The sequence below is a fragment of the Macaca nemestrina genome, chromosome 7, assembly GCF_043159975.1.
Source record: "Macaca nemestrina isolate mMacNem1 chromosome 7, mMacNem.hap1, whole genome shotgun sequence".
NCBI classification, from domain to species: Eukaryota; Metazoa; Chordata; class Mammalia; order Primates; family Cercopithecidae; genus Macaca; species Macaca nemestrina.
Genome location: NC_092131.1, coordinates 57,746,482 through 57,766,465, shown reverse-complemented (window position 1 = coordinate 57,766,465; position 19,984 = coordinate 57,746,482). Strand labels below are relative to the sequence as shown.

General features: G+C 40.8%; 1 protein-coding gene across 5 annotated transcripts in view; it reads right to left on the bottom strand.

Annotated features, from left to right (window-relative positions):
* Nucleotides 1–19,984, bottom strand: part of LOC105481842 (L-2-hydroxyglutarate dehydrogenase) — a 109,556-nt gene that overhangs the window by 48,720 nt on the left and 40,852 nt on the right. For all 5 annotated transcript variants that reach the window (XM_011741630.3, XM_011741631.3, XM_071100210.1 and 2 more), the window contains 3 exons: nt 13,981–14,148; nt 12,577–12,734; nt 10,202–10,333 (listed from right to left, as the gene is read on the bottom strand). In XM_011741630.3, the coding sequence (XP_011739932.1) occupies nt 10,202–10,333; nt 12,577–12,734; nt 13,981–14,148 (458 nt within the window). The remainder of the gene's footprint in view (nt 1–10,201; nt 10,334–12,576; nt 12,735–13,980; nt 14,149–19,984) is intronic.

Here is a 19,984-nt window from a genome sequence, read left to right as displayed (position 1 = left end):
AAATATCTCATGTACCCCATAAATATATATACCTACTAGGCACCCATTAAAAACAACAACAACAACAACAACACTTAAAGAATCAGATATACCACATAGAACACAAAAAGAAGGGACAGGACTGAAAGCTGAAACTTTTTGGGGTAGAGATGCATATGTGTATCAGCTGGTATGTGGCCTATTTTATATACTATTTATACTTTATCTGAAGTCATCGAAGTAGCATTTCTCCCCTCAACATCAGGACCAGCCACTGATGTTGAGTGTCCAATGTAAAACTCTGCTGTATAGTTAGTTAGTCAGTGCATTCCCTTTGCTCCTTCTAAGCACATAGAGGTTACAAGTGATTAACCACAGTTAAAAATGTCTACACTTATTTTTCTTACAAACAAAAATTATGTTCTCAATGTCCCCTATACTCTTGTCCACATATTCAAAATCTGACAATCCAAATTTTAAAATAATAATAATAATAATGTTTTTCTGGCTAGGCACGGTGGCTCATGTTTGTAATCCTAGAACTTTGGGAGGCCAAAGCAGGCGGATACTTGAACTCAGGAGTTTGAGACCAGCCTGGGCAACATGGTGAAACCCCGTATTTACGAGTTAAAAAAAAAAAAAAAATCAGTCAGGCGTGGTGGTGAGTGTCTGAGTGTCTGTAGTCCCAGCTACTGGGCAGGCAGAGGTGGGAGGATCCCTTGAGCTCACAGTGGTAGAGGCTACAGTTGAGCGGTGATCACACCACTGCACTCCAGTCTGGGGGACAGAGTGAGACCCTCTCAAATAAATAAATAAATACATGATAATGATGTTTTTCTTAGGATCTCATTTTAGTTCAAACAAGTATTAACATGAAATGTTTAAACTTCCAAATTTTTCACGTTCCCTTTTCAGCACTTAAGGCAACTTCAGGGTTTTTCTTTGTAGAATTACATATGCTTTCCCCGCAGAATACTTCAAATTGAAATAAGTATTATTATTTGAAATCTCGGCCGGGCACAGTGGCTCCCGCCTGTAATCCCAGAACTTTGGAAGGCTAAAGCGGGTGGATCACCTGAGGTCAGGAGTTCCAGACCAGCCTGGCCAATATGGCAAAACCTTGTCTCTATTAAAAATACAAAAATTAGCTGCGCGTGGCGGCAGGCACCTGTAATCCCAGTTACTCAGGAGGCTGAGGCAGGAAAATCGCTTGAACCCAGCAGGTGGAGGTTGCAGTGAGTCGAGATTGCACCATTGCACTCCAGCCTGGGCGACAAGAGCGAAACTCCATCTCCAAAAAAAAAAAAAAAAAAAAAAGAAAAAGAAAAAGTAAAGAAAAAAAATCTCAGGTAACATAAACCATAAATGTCTTGAGGGCAAGTATGGCGTCAACATCCCTACATCGCCCACATGTGTAGATTTGTGTCTTGCACATAGTAGGTATTTAATAAGGCTAGAAACTTTTGGCTTTAAGTTAAAATTTAAAATTTCTATTTTTTTTAATTTTTATTTTTAAAGAGATAGAGTCTCACTTTGTCACCCAGACTGGCTGGAGTGCAGTGGCATGAGCACAGCTCATCTCAGCCTTGAAATGCTGGGCTCCAGTGATCCTCCCACTTCAGCCCACGTAGGAGCTGGGACTATGGGCACACACCATTGTGACAAGCTAACTTCTAATTCTTTTAACTTTTAATTGTTTTAACAACTGAAAGAGCCAGTGACTCAATAAGTTAATATCAGCAAATTCTCTTTCTAAAAATTTGTATAAATTTAGGGGATACAAGTGCTTTTTTTTTTTGAAACGGAGTCTCGCTCAGTCACCCAGGCTGGAGTGTAGTGCAGTGGTGTGATCTCAGCTCAATGCAACGTCTGCCTCCCGGGTTCACATGATTCTCCTGCCTCAGCTTCCCGGTTTCATGCGATTCTCCTGCCTCAGCCTCCCGAGTAGCTGGGATTACAGGCACGCAGCACCACCCCTGGCTAATTTTTGTATTTTCAGTAAAGACGTGGTTTTGCCATGTTGGCCAGGCTGGTCTTGAACTCCTGACCTCAGGTGATCCACCTGTCTCAGCCTCCCAAAGTGCTATGATTACAGGTGTGAGCCACCGTGCCCAGTCTGAGTACAGTTTTGATACAGGAATATATTACTTAGAGGTGAAGTCTGGGCTTTTAGTGTAACCATCATCCAAATAGTGTACATTGTACGTAATAAGTAATTTCCCATCCCTCACCCTACTGCCACTCAATTCAGCTACATTTAACATATCATTAATTTAGCTACAAATATAGCTAATGTGTTACATATTAGCCATGTATTTTGCTATGTTTGTAGCTAAACTTAATGGGAATGTACATCCTAGATGCTTAAATATATCCTGGGCAGGGTGGCTCAAGCCCAATCCCACACTTTGGGAGGCCTGAGGGGTGGATCGCTTGAGGTCAGGAGTTCGAGACCAGCCTGGCCAACATAGTGAAGCCTCCTCTCTAACTAAAAATATAAAATTAGCCAGCCATCGTGGTGCATGCTTGTAATACCAGCTACTTGGGAGGCTGAGGCAGGAGAATCACTTGAACCTGGGAGGCAGAAGTTACAGTGAGCCAAGATTGCGCCACTGCACTCCAGCCTGGGTGATAGAGTGATACTCCGTCTCAAAAAAAGAAAAAAAAAAATATGTCCAGAAACAAGAACAGGTGAATGTGTAATTAAATACACACATTCATGAGAAGTCTTGTATTACATTATTGTCATATGTCAAGCATTACACTACGGGTTGGGAAAACAGCTATGAAAGCTGTAACAGGCATCTTCAGCCAGTTCCAAATATGATGGAACAATCTAGTATTTTATAAAACTCTACTGCTAATCTAAAAATATAAGTCCAGACCAGGCAGAGTGGCTCATGCCTATAATCCCAATGCTTTTGGAGGATGAGGCTGGAGAATCACTTGAGCCCAGGAGTTCCAGACCAGCCTGGACAATATAGGGAGACTCTGTCTCTAGGAAAATAGTAATAACTAGGCAGGTGTGGTGGTGCACACCTGTTGTCCTAGCTATTTGGGAGGCTGAGGCAGGAGGATGGCTTGAACCCAGGAGTTGAAAGTTGCAGTGAGCTATGATCACATTACTGCACTCCACTCCAGCCTGGGTGACAGGGCGAGATCCTATCTTAAAAAAATAATAGTAATAAAAGCATTTTTCTAGCACATAGATTTTTAAAAACCCAACCTGATAATCTGTCTTAACTATTAAATACATTTACATTTACTGTAATTACTGATATGCTTGATTTCTACCATATTATTTTATGCTATCTAACCTGATTTTCTAAGGTTTCTATCTCCTCTTTCTTCACTTATTGAGTTTTCTATGTTCTTTTTTCTCTTCTCTACTGAATTGGAAGTCTATTTCCATCTTGTATTTAGTTTTATTTACTCAGATGGGATGCACTGTACATCTTGAATTTGATGTCTTTTTGTCAATTCTCGAAAATTTTTAAGTACTCTCTCCTCAAAGGATTGCCTCTTCTCAATTTCTTTGTAACAGCTATGAGAGATAGGCTGGAATCTTCTCAGTTTTCTTTTCCATGTCTTATTTTATTTTATTTTTGAGATGGAGTCTCACTCTGTCACCCAGGCTGGGGTACAATTGTGTGATCTCGGCTCACTGCAACCTCTGCCTCCCAGGTTCAAGCGATTCTTCTGCCAGGCTGATCTCACTATGTTGCCCAGGCTGCCCAAGCAACATAGTGACCAACATGTTGCTCACTATGTTGCCCAGGGCCCAGCAATCCACCCACCTTGGCCTCGCAAAGTGCTGAGATTATAGGCATGAGCCACCCTGCCCAGCCTCAATGTGTATTTATTTTTAAAAGATTCTTAAAAATTTTCCAGGTGCGGTGGCTCACACCTGTAATCCCAGCACTTTGGGAGGGCAAGGCGGGTAGATCACTTGAGGTCAGCAGTCCAAGACCAGCATCGCCAACATGGTAAAATCCCATCTCTACTAAAAATAGGAAAAAAGAAAATCAGCCAGCCATGGTGGCACATGCCTGTAATCCCAGCTACTTGGGAGGCTGAGGCAGGAGAGCCACCTAAACCCAGGAGGCGGAAGTTGTAGTGAGCTGAGATTGCACCACTGCACTCCAGCCTGGGAGACAGCGAGACTCTTAAAAAAAAATTTTTTTTTAAATAATTATAAACCAATAATTGCTTAGTGTCAGTAGTCACTTTGTGGCCAAATTACCTGATTTTTAGTCTTGCTAATTTATTTGAATTAGAGAGGGTGGGGAGGGAAGGAAGGGAGAGAGAAGGAGAGAGAAGAAGATAGACAGACAGAGAGAGAGAGAGAGGGAGAGAGATTGAAGCAGGATCCAGAAATGTCTGGCTCCACTTTTTCAGTTAATTTGTTAGCTTACAGCTCCTAAACCAAGCTGGTGGTATACATTCAAAATCTAAGCACTTCGAGGGATTCCAGATTTTTGGGAAGATTCCTCCTACTCCCCACCACCAAAATAGACAAAGTTCCTTAATACTTCCCAGTGCCAAGGGGAATTTTTTTTCCAGACTTCCTTTCTTCTGAGGGTATAGCCTTTCAAGAGTCTCTAGGGGGCCTTACTTAAGAGTCTCAGTTCCAACTTTCTACCTTGTATACACCCAAGATTTCTTTTTCAGCACTTGAGTGGCAATTAAAATACAAGTCCCTAATGTCCTATATCTTGTTTTGTGTGGTGGATATGGTTTGTACAATTACCAAAATTTACTAAGCAATTAAGATCTATATATTTTATATGTGAGTCACACATAAATTAAAAATATAACTCAAGCCTCTCAGTTATTAAAATTAGCAAACCATCCCCACCTCTCCAAGTCAGCATCAGCACCAACTCCTTTTAGTATGAATTTTAATTTTGTTTTTGTTTTTTGCTCTGGGATGCCCCTTACTTTCCCTTACTCTCAGCTATATGTACTTCAAGGATGTTTATCATATTTCCTCCAGACTCTTATTAGTATTTTGTAGTGTGAAGGTTACCAAATTTTCTACACTAGTGGTTCTCAACCAAGGGAGATTTCGCCCCCCAAGGACATCTGGCAATGTCGACACATTTTTGGTTGTCACAATTAGGAGAATGAGTCGAGGCTAGGGATACTGTTAAACATTCTACAACAGCCAGGCATGGTGGCTCACGCCTGTAATCCTAGCACTTTGGGAGGCCAAGGCAGGTGGATTACCTGAGGTCAGGGGTTTGAGACCAGCCAGGCCAACATGGTGAAACCCCATCTCTACTAAAAATACAAAAAATTAGCCAGGCGTGGTGGCAGGTGCCTGTAATCCCAGCTACTCAGGTGGCTAAGTCAGGAGAATCGTTTGAACCCGGGAGGCGGAGGTTGCAGTGAGTCGAGATGGCGCCACTGCACTACAGCCCAGGTAACAATGTGAGACTCCGTCTAAAAAAAAAATACAAAAAATTATACAATGAACTGGACAGTCCTCCACAATAAATATTATTTGGCTCAATATGTCAATAGCATCAAGACTGAGAAACCCTAATCTAGACCACCATAAGCCATTACAACTTTATTGTAGAAATGTTTGAGTTTTGCACCTTTGTGTTTCACACAGTCTAGTTATCACTTGCTATGAAAATATCTTGCCTGAAAGTTTACTCTAGAATTCCCCATAGGAGACATTTTCCAAATTGAAAAAGGGGAAATTGTAACATATATGTCTTCGTCTTTTACATCTATACGGTGCTAACAGATACAAACTGCTGTTAAGATTAACATGTCAAAATTAATTACAGAACAAATTTTTAAAGTTTAGAGCTATATATATACACACACACACATTTTTTTTTTTCGAGACAGGGTCTTGTTCTCTCCCCTAGGCTGGAGGACAGTGGTGCAATATGGCTAACTGTAACTTCAGCCTCCTGGGCTCAAGGGATCTTCCCACTTAAGCCTCTCTAGCAGCTACAACTAAAGGCGTGCACCACCCGCCCGGCTAATTAAAAAAAAAAAATGGTAGAGATGGCGTCTCACTATATTGCCCAGGCTAGTCTCAAACTCCTAGGCTCAAGTGATCCTCCCACCTCAGCCTCCCAAAGCACTAGGATTACAGGCACGAGCCACTGTGCCTGGCCTAGAGCTAACATTAAAAGTCTCAGAGACTCTTTTAAAAATGAGAAGTTTATCTAATGCAAATATTTAACAGATCATAACTTTATATTCCAATCTAATGTTCACCAGTAAATTATTGCCCAAAATGCTCTGGCTAAGCAATGAGAAGTCAACCTGGGTGCCCTTTAGTAGTTACTGAAATTTAAGGACACCATCCTGGGAAACACACCCCACTGAAAGTGTTGCTTCAACTATCTTTTACTATCTACTACTGCCTGATGTGCTTTCACTGCAATACTAAGGGCATTTATGGTTTAATATACTGGTTGCAAGACAAATGAGACAAGGCAAGACTTAGGCTTCAAGCTGTGGAAAAGTCTTGATCTTGGCCAGGCGCATTGGCTCACTGCTGTAATCCCAGCACTTTGGGAGGCCGAGGCAGGAGGATCACGAGGTCAGGAGATTGAGACCATCCTGGCTCTTGATGAAACCATCTCTATTAAAAATACAAAAATTATCCCAGCACCTGGGGAGGCCGAGGCAGGAGGATGATGAGGTCAGGAGATCAAGACCATCCTGTCTCTCGATGAAACCGTCTCTACTAAAAATACAAAAATTATCCCAGCACTTGGGGAGGCCGAGGCAGGAGGATCACGAGGTCAGGAGATCAAGACCTTCCTGGCTCTCGATGAAACCGTCTCTACTAAAAATACAAAAATTATCCCAGCACTTTGGGAGGCCGAGGCGGGCATATCACGAGGTCAGGAGATCGAGACCATCCTGGCTAACACGATGAAACCCCGTCTCTACTAAAAATACAAAAAATTATCCGGGCGTAGTGGTGGGTGCCTGTAGTCCCAGCTACTCGGGAGGCTGAGGCAGGAGAATGGGGTGAACCCGGGAGGCCGAGCTTGCAGTGAGCCGAGATTGCGCCACTGCACTCCAGCCTGGGTGACAGAGCAAGACTCCATCTGAAAAATCAAAAAACAAACAAACAAACAAAACCACAAAAATTAGTTGGGCGTCATGCCGCGTGCCTGTAATCCCAGCTACTCAGGAGGCTGAGGCAGGAGAATAGCTTGAACCAGGGAGTCGGAGGTTGCACTAAGCTGAGATCACACCTCTGCACTCTAGCCTAGCAACAGAGCGAGACTCTGTGTCAAAAAAAAAAAAAAAAAAAAGTCTATTGATCTTATTTTTATTATTTAATATTTCAGGTTATAATAAGGAACAGAGAATAACACAATGAATATCCAGTTTCTTCTCAAACAGCTTAAGAAATAAAGCATTACCAATATGATAGAAGCCTCTGTAGAACTCTCAAAATCCCATTCTCTTCCCTCCCCAGAGGTAATCACTCTCCTGAATTAGGTGTTTATCACTCCTCTGCTCGTTTTTATTTTCATACTACATGTGTAATCTGTAAGTAATATATGGTTTTGCTATACTTGTTTTAAAACTTATACAAATGGTATCAAACATATCTTCCCCCGAGAAACCCAAAAACGTATCTTCTACAACTTCCTATTTGTTATTAATAATTTCCTGCACTTAATAACTATAGGAATCAAGAGACGAAGCGAAAGTAAGTGCTGAATTAGTCAGTTTTTCTCTCTTTAAAGAGAGAAATCTGTGATTGGGTTGAATTTGTCCCCAAATGCACCTGCCTACAGTGCTGTGCCCGTTTCCACAACATGCCAAAGAAACTGGTAACTGAAATTCACACCCGTACAGCCAAAGACAGGAGAGTTCACTAATATCCACAAGCCCAAAGTCCAGTTCTACCATATGAAATCCAGTGGTCTAAAAAGTTTTCCTCAGGCTTCTATGAAAGGGTGGTAACTGAATACAGGCAGTGAATTCACTGCAACTATTTTTACACAGAATTCACTATGCTCACTTCATTTGCTTTCCAAGGAATATTAATAGCAGTAATAGAAACCAGATTTGACCAGTCTATTTTCAGATATAAAACATCACAAGTTTGCTAAAGCAGATCACCGAAAACATAAAAGCCCTTATTTATAAGTGAGTGAAAGAAAATAATGGCTACATATTTTTATTCCTTCTATTTCAGAAGGTAAGTAGAGGAGTGAAAGAGATAAGAGTAAAAACATTAACTGAGTTTTAATAGTTCTTCTAAGGATTCAAACATGCTGGTCTCAGAATGGTACATTAGAGTCAGATTTAAACCAGGACGCTCCCCCAAGGGAGACAGCTGACATGATTATTGCTCTCTTCACAGATACACAGTCAAGTCTGCTGACATTTTTTACCAGGCTAGTTCAGCAGCTGTTACAGAGAAAGCAGATATCTAGTGCTCAGAAGATTCATGGAGGGATGGACTGTAAATGCAGGGTGAGAGTACCTCAAAGTACACTGCTGATTAGGCCTAACAAATGGCTTGCTCAGGAAAAAAGGTGAACACTAAACGCATTACCAAAGAAGGAAAAAAAATAGGTTTGTGTAGAATTAAGAATAATCTACAGATCAAGTCTAGAAAATTTTTTATCTTTGTGTGTGTGTGTGTGTGTGTGTGTGTGTGTGTGTGTGTGTGTGAGACGGAGTTTTGCTCTTGTTGTCCAGGTTGGAGTGCAATGGCGTGATCTCAGCTCACTGCAACCTCCACCTCCCAGGTTCAAGCGATTCTCCTGCCTCAGCCTCCCAAATAGCTGTGATTACAGGCATGTGCCACCATGCCTGGCTAATTTTGTATTTTTAGTAGAGACGAGGTTTCTCCATTTTGGCCAGGCTGGTCTCAAACTCCTGACCTCAGGTGATCCACCCACCTCACAGGTGTGAGCCACCATGCGAAAAGTCTTTTATCTTTAAGAATAAAAGATGTGGCCGGGTGTGGTGGCCCACGCCTGTAATCCCAGCATTTTGGGAGACTGAAGCATGTGGATCACCTGAGGTCCGGAGTTCAAGACCAGCCTGGCTAACAGGAGAAACCCTGTCTCTACTAAAAATACAAAATTAGCCGGGCATGGTGGCGCATGCCTGTAATCCCAGGTACTCAGGGGGCTGAGGTAGGGGAATCGCTTTAACCCAGGAAGCAGAGGTTGCAGTGAGCTGAGATGGTGCCATTGCACTCCAGCCTGGACAACAAGAGCGAAACTCCATTTCAAAAAAAAAAAAAAAAAAGATGTAAGTTGTTCTTACTTTGCCCCATACCCTTGTAGCAAGGACTCTGATTGTTACCATGCTGCTTTCCACTTCTATCCTCAAAGTAGAGTCCCTGAGTACAATAAGGCCCAAGAAAGAACAAAAGAAGTAGAGAAGAAGCAAGGTGAGATGCCAGGTCTAGGAGTGTGTTTCTAACAGGTTTTAATGGTGTTGGAGGCTATTATCCTTAGCAAATTAACACAGGAACAGAAAACCAAATACCACGTGTTCTCACTCACAAGTAGGAGCTAAATGATGAGAACACATGAACACAAAGAAGGAAACAACAGACACTGCAGTCTACTTAAGTGGGGAGGGAGGGAGGAGGGAGAGAAGCAGAAAAGATAACTATTGGGTACGGGGCTTAATATTTGGGTGATAAAATAATATGTACAATAAGCCCCATGACATGTGTTTACCTATGTAGAAACCTTCACATGTACCCCCAAACCTAAAAGTTTTTTTTTTTTTAAGTTTTAAGAATCAATCAAAATACAATGTTTTAATGTGCTTATTACCTAATTAGTTAACACACTGATCAATAATCTTATATAAAATTAAAGCCAAAAGACTTTGGAATCACAAGAGTAACTGGCCAGAGAGATTTTTAAAAATTCAGGCAAGTTGTTTTTGTCATAAGTGATAGCTAGACAAAAAGGCTAAGGTAGCATCACAATAAAGCTGTCATGGAGATTTCAGATTAGAGTTGTAAGGGAGTCTAGATAATTATAAATGGACCGGCACTAAGGGCCATGATGTAGCAATGACCAATAAATGCACTGCAAAGGGAATTCAACAACATGTTGGGAAAGAGAGCAAACGAAAATTCAGTGCAATGCAGACTGGCTCTGAAATGGTGCTTACTAATCACCAAGTCAGACCCACCCCCAAGTTCACACAGGTCAGGACTGTATTTACACTCCTTATCACTTTTCCTTACCTAAGTATATCACTGACAGTAATTTCAGGGATGAATTTTTGAAGATACTTCACTGTTGCACCAAGAAAACACGCTTTATACATTTCAGTAACTCCATAGGAAAAATTCTGGGATGCCAGTTTAATCAAGCCACTGAAAACAAAGCAAAACAAATCTTTATGAGACAAAGGAATTCTTTATTACTCTAAAATACCTTTACAATTATTAGATTCTTTTTTTTTATGTCATCACAAAAATCTAGGCAAAGTCAGAAAAACTACAGATTAAAAGAAAATCAAGGCAAGGAGTGGTGGCTCACGCCTGTAATCCCGACACTTTGGGAGGTCAAGGCAGGCAGATCACTTGAGGTCATGAGTTCGAAACCAGCCTGGCCAACATGGCAAAACCCTGTCTCTACCAAAAATACAAAAATTAGCCAGGCATGGTGGTGCACGCCTGTAATCCCAGCTAATCAAGAGGCTGAGGCAGGAGAATTGCTTGAACCTGGGAGGAAGAGGTTGCAGTGAGCTGAGATTGTGCCACTGCACTCCAGCCTGGGCAACACAGAGAGACCCTCTCTCAATCAATCGATCGATCAATGAAAATCAACTTTTGGCCAATATAAGAAGCAAACCTCATCAGCTCAGGAGGTAAACAGAGCTGGGCATGGTGGTGTGTGCTTGTAGTTCCAGCTACTAGGGAGGCTGACATGGGAGGCTCGTTTAAGCCCAGGAGTTTGAGGCTGCAGTAGCCAATGATTGTGCCACTGCACTTCAGCCTGGGCAACAGTGAGACTTTGACTCAAAAAAAAAAAAAAATACAGAGGTAAACACCTTCTAAACTCAAATTCCCAAGGAGGGGTTTCAAACTAGAACTCTATAAAGCCTGCCAATATCAAGGCTCTCTAATGCAAATATTACATGCCTTCAACACACCTAAAAGGCAGTGTATGAAAGAAATGGGACATCTATCCTTGTTTTCCTTAGTCAGCCAGAGGTAAAATACTTTAGTTGTTGAGGCAGGGTGTGGTGGCTCATGTCTATAATCCCAGCACTTTGGGAGGCCAAGGCAGGTGGATTGCTTGAACCCAGGAGTTCAAGATCAGCCTGTGTAACGTGGCAAACCCTGTCTCTACAGAAAACACAAAAATTATCTGGGCATGGTAGCATCTGCCTGTAGTTCCAGCTACTTGGATGGTGAAGTGGGAGAACTGATCGATCCCAGGAGGTTGAGGCTGCAGCGAGTGACAAAGTAAGACCCTGTCTCAAAATTACAAAACAAAAAAACCTTTAGTTATGATTTTCAAGTGAGACTCTGCAAAGCCTAGATGCATATATGTATATATTTTTACAAGTACACGTGCCAGGAAGCTCCATCCTAAACTTTCTGTTTCAGAATCCATGGAGGGTGAAACTCAAGTATAGCTTTAAATCTAGTGATTTAAACATGAAAATCTAGTAATTTTCATGTGAAACCCTTTAGAGAGAAACATTGCTAAAAGGACCAAACAAAATACCTAATTCAAACTAAACACCTAATTCAGTTATTTCTTACAATAGTAAAGAATCTGTATCTTAGGTCAACACAATTGTATTGTTCGTTTCCTACACAAGGAAATTACTTTGGTCATCAGTAATTTCTCCAGTGGCTTACAAAATGATGGAGACTGGCTCAAAATGATTTTATTAAAATAGCCGTCTACTGATTTTGAGAGAATCTATTTTCCACCCCCAAATAAAACTGGAAAGTTAGCAATACAAGATTTAGATTGCCAGATATATGAATGACTCTTGGCCTTATCTTCTTTTCATTTTTTAATTTTTTATTGATTGATTGATTGATTGAGACAGAGTCTTGCTCTGTCGCCCAAGCTGGAGTGCAGAGGCAGTGATTTCAGCTCATTGCAAGCTCTGTCCCCTGGGTTCATGCCATTCTCCTGTCTCAGCATCCCAAGAAGCTAGGACTACAGGCGCCTGCCACCATGCCTGGCTAATTTTTTGTATTTTTAGTAGAGACAGGGTTTCACCGTGTTAGCCAGGATGGTCTTGGTCTCCTAACCTCGTGATCCACCTGCCTTGGCCTCCCAAAGTGCTGGGATTACAGGTGTGAGCCACCATGCCTGGCCGGTCTTATCTTCTTTTTAACCAAGACATTACCCTGGCTCATCAGAATTTTCTTGAAATAGTTAAAATGTTATGCTTATTCCACAAAGCTCTTTTTTTTTTTTTTTGGTGACTCCATCCACTCTAAAACTTTTAATTTGAATTAATACAAAATTCAATATACCAATCACAAAAATGGGGATTTACCCAATAAGTAGAATATCAAGAAAGACAAAACTTCCCACATTGAAAATATAGGCACATAAAATCATTTTTAAGAATAAATAACATTACCTATTAATAATTATATCCATAACATCTGTGGCACTGAAGTCAAAGGGTCTGTAACCCTCTCGTTTAAAGGCAAGAACTGCATTAGGACCTAGCCAAATACTGCCATCCATCCTTGGTGTGAAGTGAACTCCTAGGAAAGGAAACCGGCTATCTGGGACCTATAAATTTAACATAGTAAATAACAGCCTCATTTCACATTCCATGTTATCAGAGATGCAAACATTCAATTGGTAACATAAAACACTTTCTTCCCATGCATTTAATTTGTATTGTGAGCTGTACTCAGATATACTTTTCCATTAACATGCTTCTGCTTAGAAATGCACACAAGAAACCCTGATGCTGGCCAGGCACAGTGGCTCACGCCTGTAATCCCAACACTTTGGGAGGCCAAGGCGGGAGGATCACTTGAGATCTGGAGTTCAAAACCAACCTGGCCAACATTGTAAAACCCTGTCTCTACTAAAAATACAAAAACTAGCCTGGCATGGTGGTGTGCACCTGTGATCCCAGCTACTTGGGAGGCTGAGGCATGAGAATTGCTTAAATCCAGGAGGTGGAGGTTGCAATGAACCAACATCGCGCCACTGCACTCTAGCCTGGGTGACAGAGTAAGACTCTGTCTCAAAAAAAAAAAAAAAAAGAAACTCTGATGTTATTAACACTAATACATTGTTCCATCTATGCATCTTTCTGGATAAAGGGGAAAAAAAAGATGAACTGTCCTACTTCAGGTTATTCTCTGTCTTTCACAAGGGATGTCTATGACTGGAAAGTAAAATCAGAGCCGCCAGAAAAAAAATACACGTTCATAGCGCAGGCTTCTGCAAAGTACAAATACATGAGGTTGAAACAGATGAAATTCATGTTTTGGCAAGGTCAAAAATATCAAATAGCCAAATACTGACTATTTCATCTGGTTCAACCTAATATATTTTAAGAGATTCATCATTTCCAGGGTAGTTCCAGACAGAAAAATGAACTCTTCATTTAAATACCTCTGTCTTCTAGTCCCTGAAACTACAGAGTGGCCACATCCCTTTTCTGTACCTATAGATAGTGAACTGAGGAAAAGGGTTGGGTATCAGGGACTTCCATAAGGGAAAGTTTTCCCTTTCCCTCCACCAGAGAGAAGGAAGAATTCAGTTCCTTCCTGATAGCACTTCCCATAGTGCACTCATGCTTTCTGGAGACATGTACCTGCAGGCAATTAATTACAATTTAATAACCATGATACCAGGATAAAGATTTAGGGATTTAACCGCAAGAGAAACTGATGAAATGCTTACACAAATGGTCCTTCAAAATCGCTCTTATTTCTGACCCAAGTGAAAGTTGTTTTCATCTCCTTTATGACCACCACCTGCTTGAAAAAAATTAGAAGTAGGAAGCATCGTTACCTACCGGATAAATATTTCCTTTTACAAGATAACATTTTTCCGGCTTCAAGAGCAGGTAATCTCCCCGGAATGGTACAATTCGAGGATCAGGAGTGCAGCCACTCAACTCTGAAATACGGTCTGAGTAAAGTCCTGCACATGTCACAACATACTGACATCGAATTTCCTCTCCCTAGTGCAAAATAAAATAATAGTTATTTGTATAGAGTGGAGTAGACTAGGTCAAGAGGGGAAAAACAGGTGATAGAAAAGAAAACAAGGTACAGAAATAGAATTTTTTCTAAAAGAGGATATTCAATACAGGTATCAGCAAAATATGTTCTTTAGCATTTAGGTGGCAGCTAGAAACTGAGGACAGTGGCATGTAAGAGGATGTCACCTTAAATTTTGTCCTTTAAAGATAATAATGGTCAACCCAGCAAGGATACGTAGTAAGGTATACATGCATGCACACAAATACATACAAATCTGTTTATTAGGACCTAGTGGGGAGCTTCTTAACTATTTGTTGCATGAAGAAGCAAATGTCATTTAGATAGCCTCCACCAATTTTTTTTTGCTCCCCCACCCACCCCACAGCTTTTAATTTGGATTAATTAAAAATTCAATATACCAATCACAAACACGAGGATTTACCCAATTAGTAGAATATCAAGAAAGACAAAACTTCCTACATTAAAAATGTAAGCATACAAAAGAATTTTTAAAAATAAAGTTGTTACCTATTGATAATTATATCCATAACATCTCTGGCACTGAAGTCACAGGGCCTGTAACCCTCTCATTTAAAGGCAACCTCTGTATAGCAACCAGCTTCTCCTGTATCTGAGCAATTACTGTGTTACTCTTCAGTTGCCTCACACTCAATAATCCTGCCCAGTTGCAACTGTAATCTACCCACCAAGCAATTTCTCCTTCCTAATCAATATCTACTTTGCAAACTGAGGACACTTTAGAAATCTCATTCATTCAATGCACATTTACTGAGAGCACACACTACATTCAAGGTTTGCTTTAGTGCCTAGGAGACTGCTAATGTTAGGCTGTTATGATTTCCTATAAATTTTATTTTGTGATTATCATCTGCTCATTTTTAACTTTACTCACCAAGTTTGGCCAATTTGCCACCCTATATCCTAAATGACTTCATATTCACCACCACACTTGAATTCCCATCTCTTTACTTCTAACAGAGTAAACACCTAGCAATTCTGTTCTTACTCTTAGATCTTCTTCCCAGATGACCTATTTTTGAAGCCTCAGAATTCTCACCTGTCTCAACATTTTCTTTCTTTCCAGGCCTTACTGTTTAGCCTTACTCTATTGAGCTAAATTTCCACCTCTGTATGTATCCTATTTTTGCCCTTGCTAGAAAGTTAAGCCTCTTTTCAGGAGTTATACATGTCATCGTTTTTAGAAAAATTAGATGAAACTTCTCCACAAAGAATTCAAATTAGCTAGACTAAGCCATGATTGTTTTAAGACCTTTGAAGTCCAAAGGGCTGTCAAGGTCTTGCTGTCACCCAGGCTGGAGTGCGATGGCGCAGTCCTGGCTCACTACAGCCTCAACCTCCTGTGTTCAAGTGATTCTCTTGCCTAAGCAAACAGCTGGGACTACAGGTGTGAGCCACCACACCCAGCCAAAAATACCTTTTTCTAAATAGGTTAATATCTTTCCTGTTCATCTAGAGTTATATTCTAGAAATACGAGAGGTATTTTTGTGACATAAATCATCAGCTCCTACATAAAAGATTGGCAGTTCTTTTGTTCTTAGAACAAAAAAATGCAGATAAGTCTTATGATAGATGTAAAGATAGTAACAGAATTTATAAAATGGTACCAGCATGCAATAACCTAATAATTCTCTTTAAAAACTCAAGCAACAGTTCCCAAGAAAATTATCAAAAACTATCACAGATTTCTGAAATCATTTTATGCTATATGTTAAACAATAATTAAACTCAGTAACATATTAATTTTACTTCCAAATTAAAATTTAGGTAACCATTAAATGATACATCTGTTCAACATAAATTTCTTTTAGGCTGGGCACAGTGGCTCATGCCTGTAGTCCCAACATTTTGGGAGGCCAAAGTGGGAGGATCATTTGAGCCCAGGAGTTCAAGACCAGCCTGGGCAACACAGGGAGACTTTGTCTCCCTATGTTTTATTAGAGATAAAAGTCTCTAATCAAAAAAAAAAAGGAAATTAAAAAGAAGAAGAAATAAACCATGTATGTCTATTGCTCTTTCATAAGTGAAGCAGATTTCTCCACACCCCCACAATATCCAATGTATAAATCTTTAATTAGCAAATCCTACCTGCAAAAATTTATTTTAAAAATCCCTGGCCAGGCGCAGTGGCTCACACCTGTAATTCCAGCACTCTGGGAGGCTGAGGTGGGTGAATCACTTGGGGCCAGGAGTTCAAGACCAGCCTGGTCAACATGGTGAAACCCTGTCTCTACTAAAAATACAAAAATTAACCAGGCATGGTGAGACACACCTGTAATCCCAGCTACTCATGTGGCTGAGGCACAACAATCACTTGAATCTGGGAGGCGGAGGTTACAGTGAGCCAAGAGCATGCCTCTGCACTCCAGCCTGGGCAACAGAGTGAGATTGTCTCAAAAAGACAAAATTTCTTTTAACTTTTCATAAAACTATTTCAACCTGGTAAGTGGACCGCTCAATCTGAATTTGAACCCCAAAATTATACTTACTGAAAATGCCAAAATAAAGAGCGGCAACTCTGGGTAAAGTATATATCCACTGGTATGCCATAGGCCCCTGTGTATATTCTATCATACGATGCTATACTCTAGTGAAAATGTCCCTTAGATGAGGGCAGGCACAGAAACAGATTTTCAATTCTTCTTTGAATGGAAAGCCTGCCACTTGGGTCACATGACCCAGAAACTCTGATGGTAATCGAACTGTCTGCAGCAGATAGTCATACTTTATGGAGCCTTTGGAAGGCATATGTGGGCAAATCACAGCACAGAACTTCACGGTTTTTGGAGGAAAGTTATACCACCCTCTGCACATAACTAACCTCCTTTTGAGAAAGTGCTTCTGGCTTTGACTGAACACTTGACCACAGGTCACTAAGTTACCATATGAACTACCCATTATTAACTGGGTGGTGGTGTCTGACTCATCAAGCCACAACATTGGGTGTATATAGCAGCATTCCATCATCAAGGAAAATTGTAAGATAGGGTTGTACAGGTCCTGCTGGCACACATAAGTTGCAGAGGCAAGTGGTTCAAATTCCCATGGCCCCTATGCCTGCTAAATTGCCTCCTTCCTATCAACCTGCCTCTATAGCCCCACAGGGAGTTCTCTATGACCAGTTGACCTAAGAAGAAAAAATATAGGCCAGGTTTAGAAATGGTTCTGCACAACATGCTGGTACCACACACAACTGAACAGCCACAGCACCAGAGCCCCACTCATGAGTGGCCCTGAAGGACTGTGGTGAAGAAAATATTCTCAGTGGGCAGATCTCTGAACACCACACCTAGTTGTTCATCTTATTTTAGAAGGACAGATGGCCAAAGGTATGGATCTACACTGTTTCATGTGCAACAACTAATGGTTTGGCTAGATGGACAGGGAAACGACCTGTGGAGAAAGGTGTATGAATGGACCACTTCAAGACAGTTTCAGAGAGTAAAGATATTCAAGTTCCATATGAATGCTCACTGAAGAGAAATCTTGGCCAAGGACAATTTTAATAATCAGTAGAAAAAAATGACCTGCTCTGTGGATGTTAGTTAGCCTCTTTCTCCAGGCACCCATCTCATGAACTACATGATTAGGTGTAAAGATAGTCTCCATAAATGGTGCTGGGAAAACTGGATAGCCCCATGCAAAAGAATGAAATTGGACTCCTATTTTACACCATTCACAAAAATTAACTTGAACTAGATTAAATATTTAGATTAAAAGATTAAAGATTTTAGATTAAAAACTAAGACTCCCGGAAGAAAACATAGGGAAGACATTGGTATTAGGAATGATTTTTTTTTTTTTTAATAAGGCACCAAAAGCACAGGCACAAAAGCAAAACTAAACAAATGTGACTATATCAAACTAAAAAGCTTCTGCACAGTAAAAGAAATGAAGAGACAACCTACAGAACTGGAGAAAATATATCTGATAATAGGTTAATATCCAAAAAAATGTAAGAAATTCATATAATTCAAGAGCAAAATAACAAATGAGCTGATTAAAAAATTAGCAAAGAAAGGCCAGGCACGGGGGCTCACGCCTGTAATCCCAGCACTTTGGGATGCCAAGGCGGGTGGATCACCTGAGGTCAGGAGTTCGAGACCAGCCTGACCAACATGGAGAAACCCCATTTCTACTAAAAATACAAAATTAGCCAGGTGTGGTGGCGCATGCCTGTAATCCCAGCTACTCAGGAGGCTGAGACAAGAGAATCACTTGAACACGGGAGGCAGAGGTTGAGGTGAGCCAAGATCGTGCCACTGCACTCCAGCCTGGGCAACAAGAGCGAAACTCCATCTCAAAAAATAATAATAATAATAGATACAATAAAATAAATAAAAATGGGCAAAGAGGGCCGGGCGCGGTGGCTCACGCCTGTAATCCCAGCACTTTGGGAGGCCGAGGCGGGCGGATCACAAGGTCAGGAGATCGAGACCACGGTGAAACCCCGTCTCTACTAAAAATACAAAAAATTAGCCGGGCGCGGTTGTGGGCGCCTGTAGTCCCAGCTACTCGGGAGGCTGAGGCAGGAGAATGGTGTGAACCCGGGAGGCGGAGCTTGCAGTGAGCCGAGATCGCGCCACTGCACTCCAGCCTGGGCGACAGAGCGAGACTCCGTCTCAAAGAAAAAAAAAAAAAAAAATGGGCAAAGAAGCCCGGCATGGCAGCATGTGCCTATAATACCAGCTACTTTGGAGGTTGAGGCAGGACAGCTTGAGCCCAGGAGTTTGAGGCTGCAGTGAGCCATGGTCATGCCACTGGACTTCAGCCTGGGTGACAGAGACCCTGTCTCAAAAAAAAAAAAAAAAAAAAATGGCCAGAGGTGGGGAGGGCAAAGGACCTGAATATGTATTTTTATGTATTTTTTTCAAAGATATACAGATAGCCAACAGATACATGTAAAGGCATCCAAATCACTAATCATCAGGAAAATCAAAACCACAATAAGATATAATCTCACATCTGTTAGGATGGCTATTATCAAAAAGACAAAAGAAAACAAACATTGGTGAGGATGTAGGGTGCCCTATCGATGGGAATGTAGATTGGACAGCCATCACAGGAAACGGTATGCACATTCCTCAAAAAATTAAAAATAGAACTACCATAAGATCCAAATTAAAAATAGAACTACCATATGATTTCCTCTGGGTATATACCCAAATAAAACAAAATCAGTACCTCAAGGAGATATCTGCATTCTCATGTTCATTGCAGCATTATTCACAACAGCCAAGACATGAGAACAACCTTAAGTGTCCATTGACAGATGAATGGATAAAGAAAATGTGATATATATATGTGTGTGTGTGTGTGTGTATATATATGTGTGTGTGTATATATATGTGTGTGTGTATATACATACAATGCAATACTATTCAGCCATAAAAAAGGAGGAAATTCTGCCATTTGTGACAACATGGGTGGGCCTGGAAGATACTGTGCTAAGTGAAATAAGCCAGAGAGTGAAAGACAAATACTGTACAATCTCATTTACATATGGGATCTAAAATAGTTGTATTCATAGAAAAAGAGAGGACAATGATGGTTGCTACACACTGGGAGGAGGTGGGCAGGAATGGGATGATATTAGTCAAAGGGTACAAACTTTCAATTATAGGATGAATAAATTCTAGAAATCTAATATACAGCATGGTGACTATAGGTAATAATACTGTATGGTATACTTGAAATTTGCTAAGATAGCAAATCTAAGTGTTCTCATCACATACACATAAATGGTAACTATGTGAGGTGGCAGATGTGATATC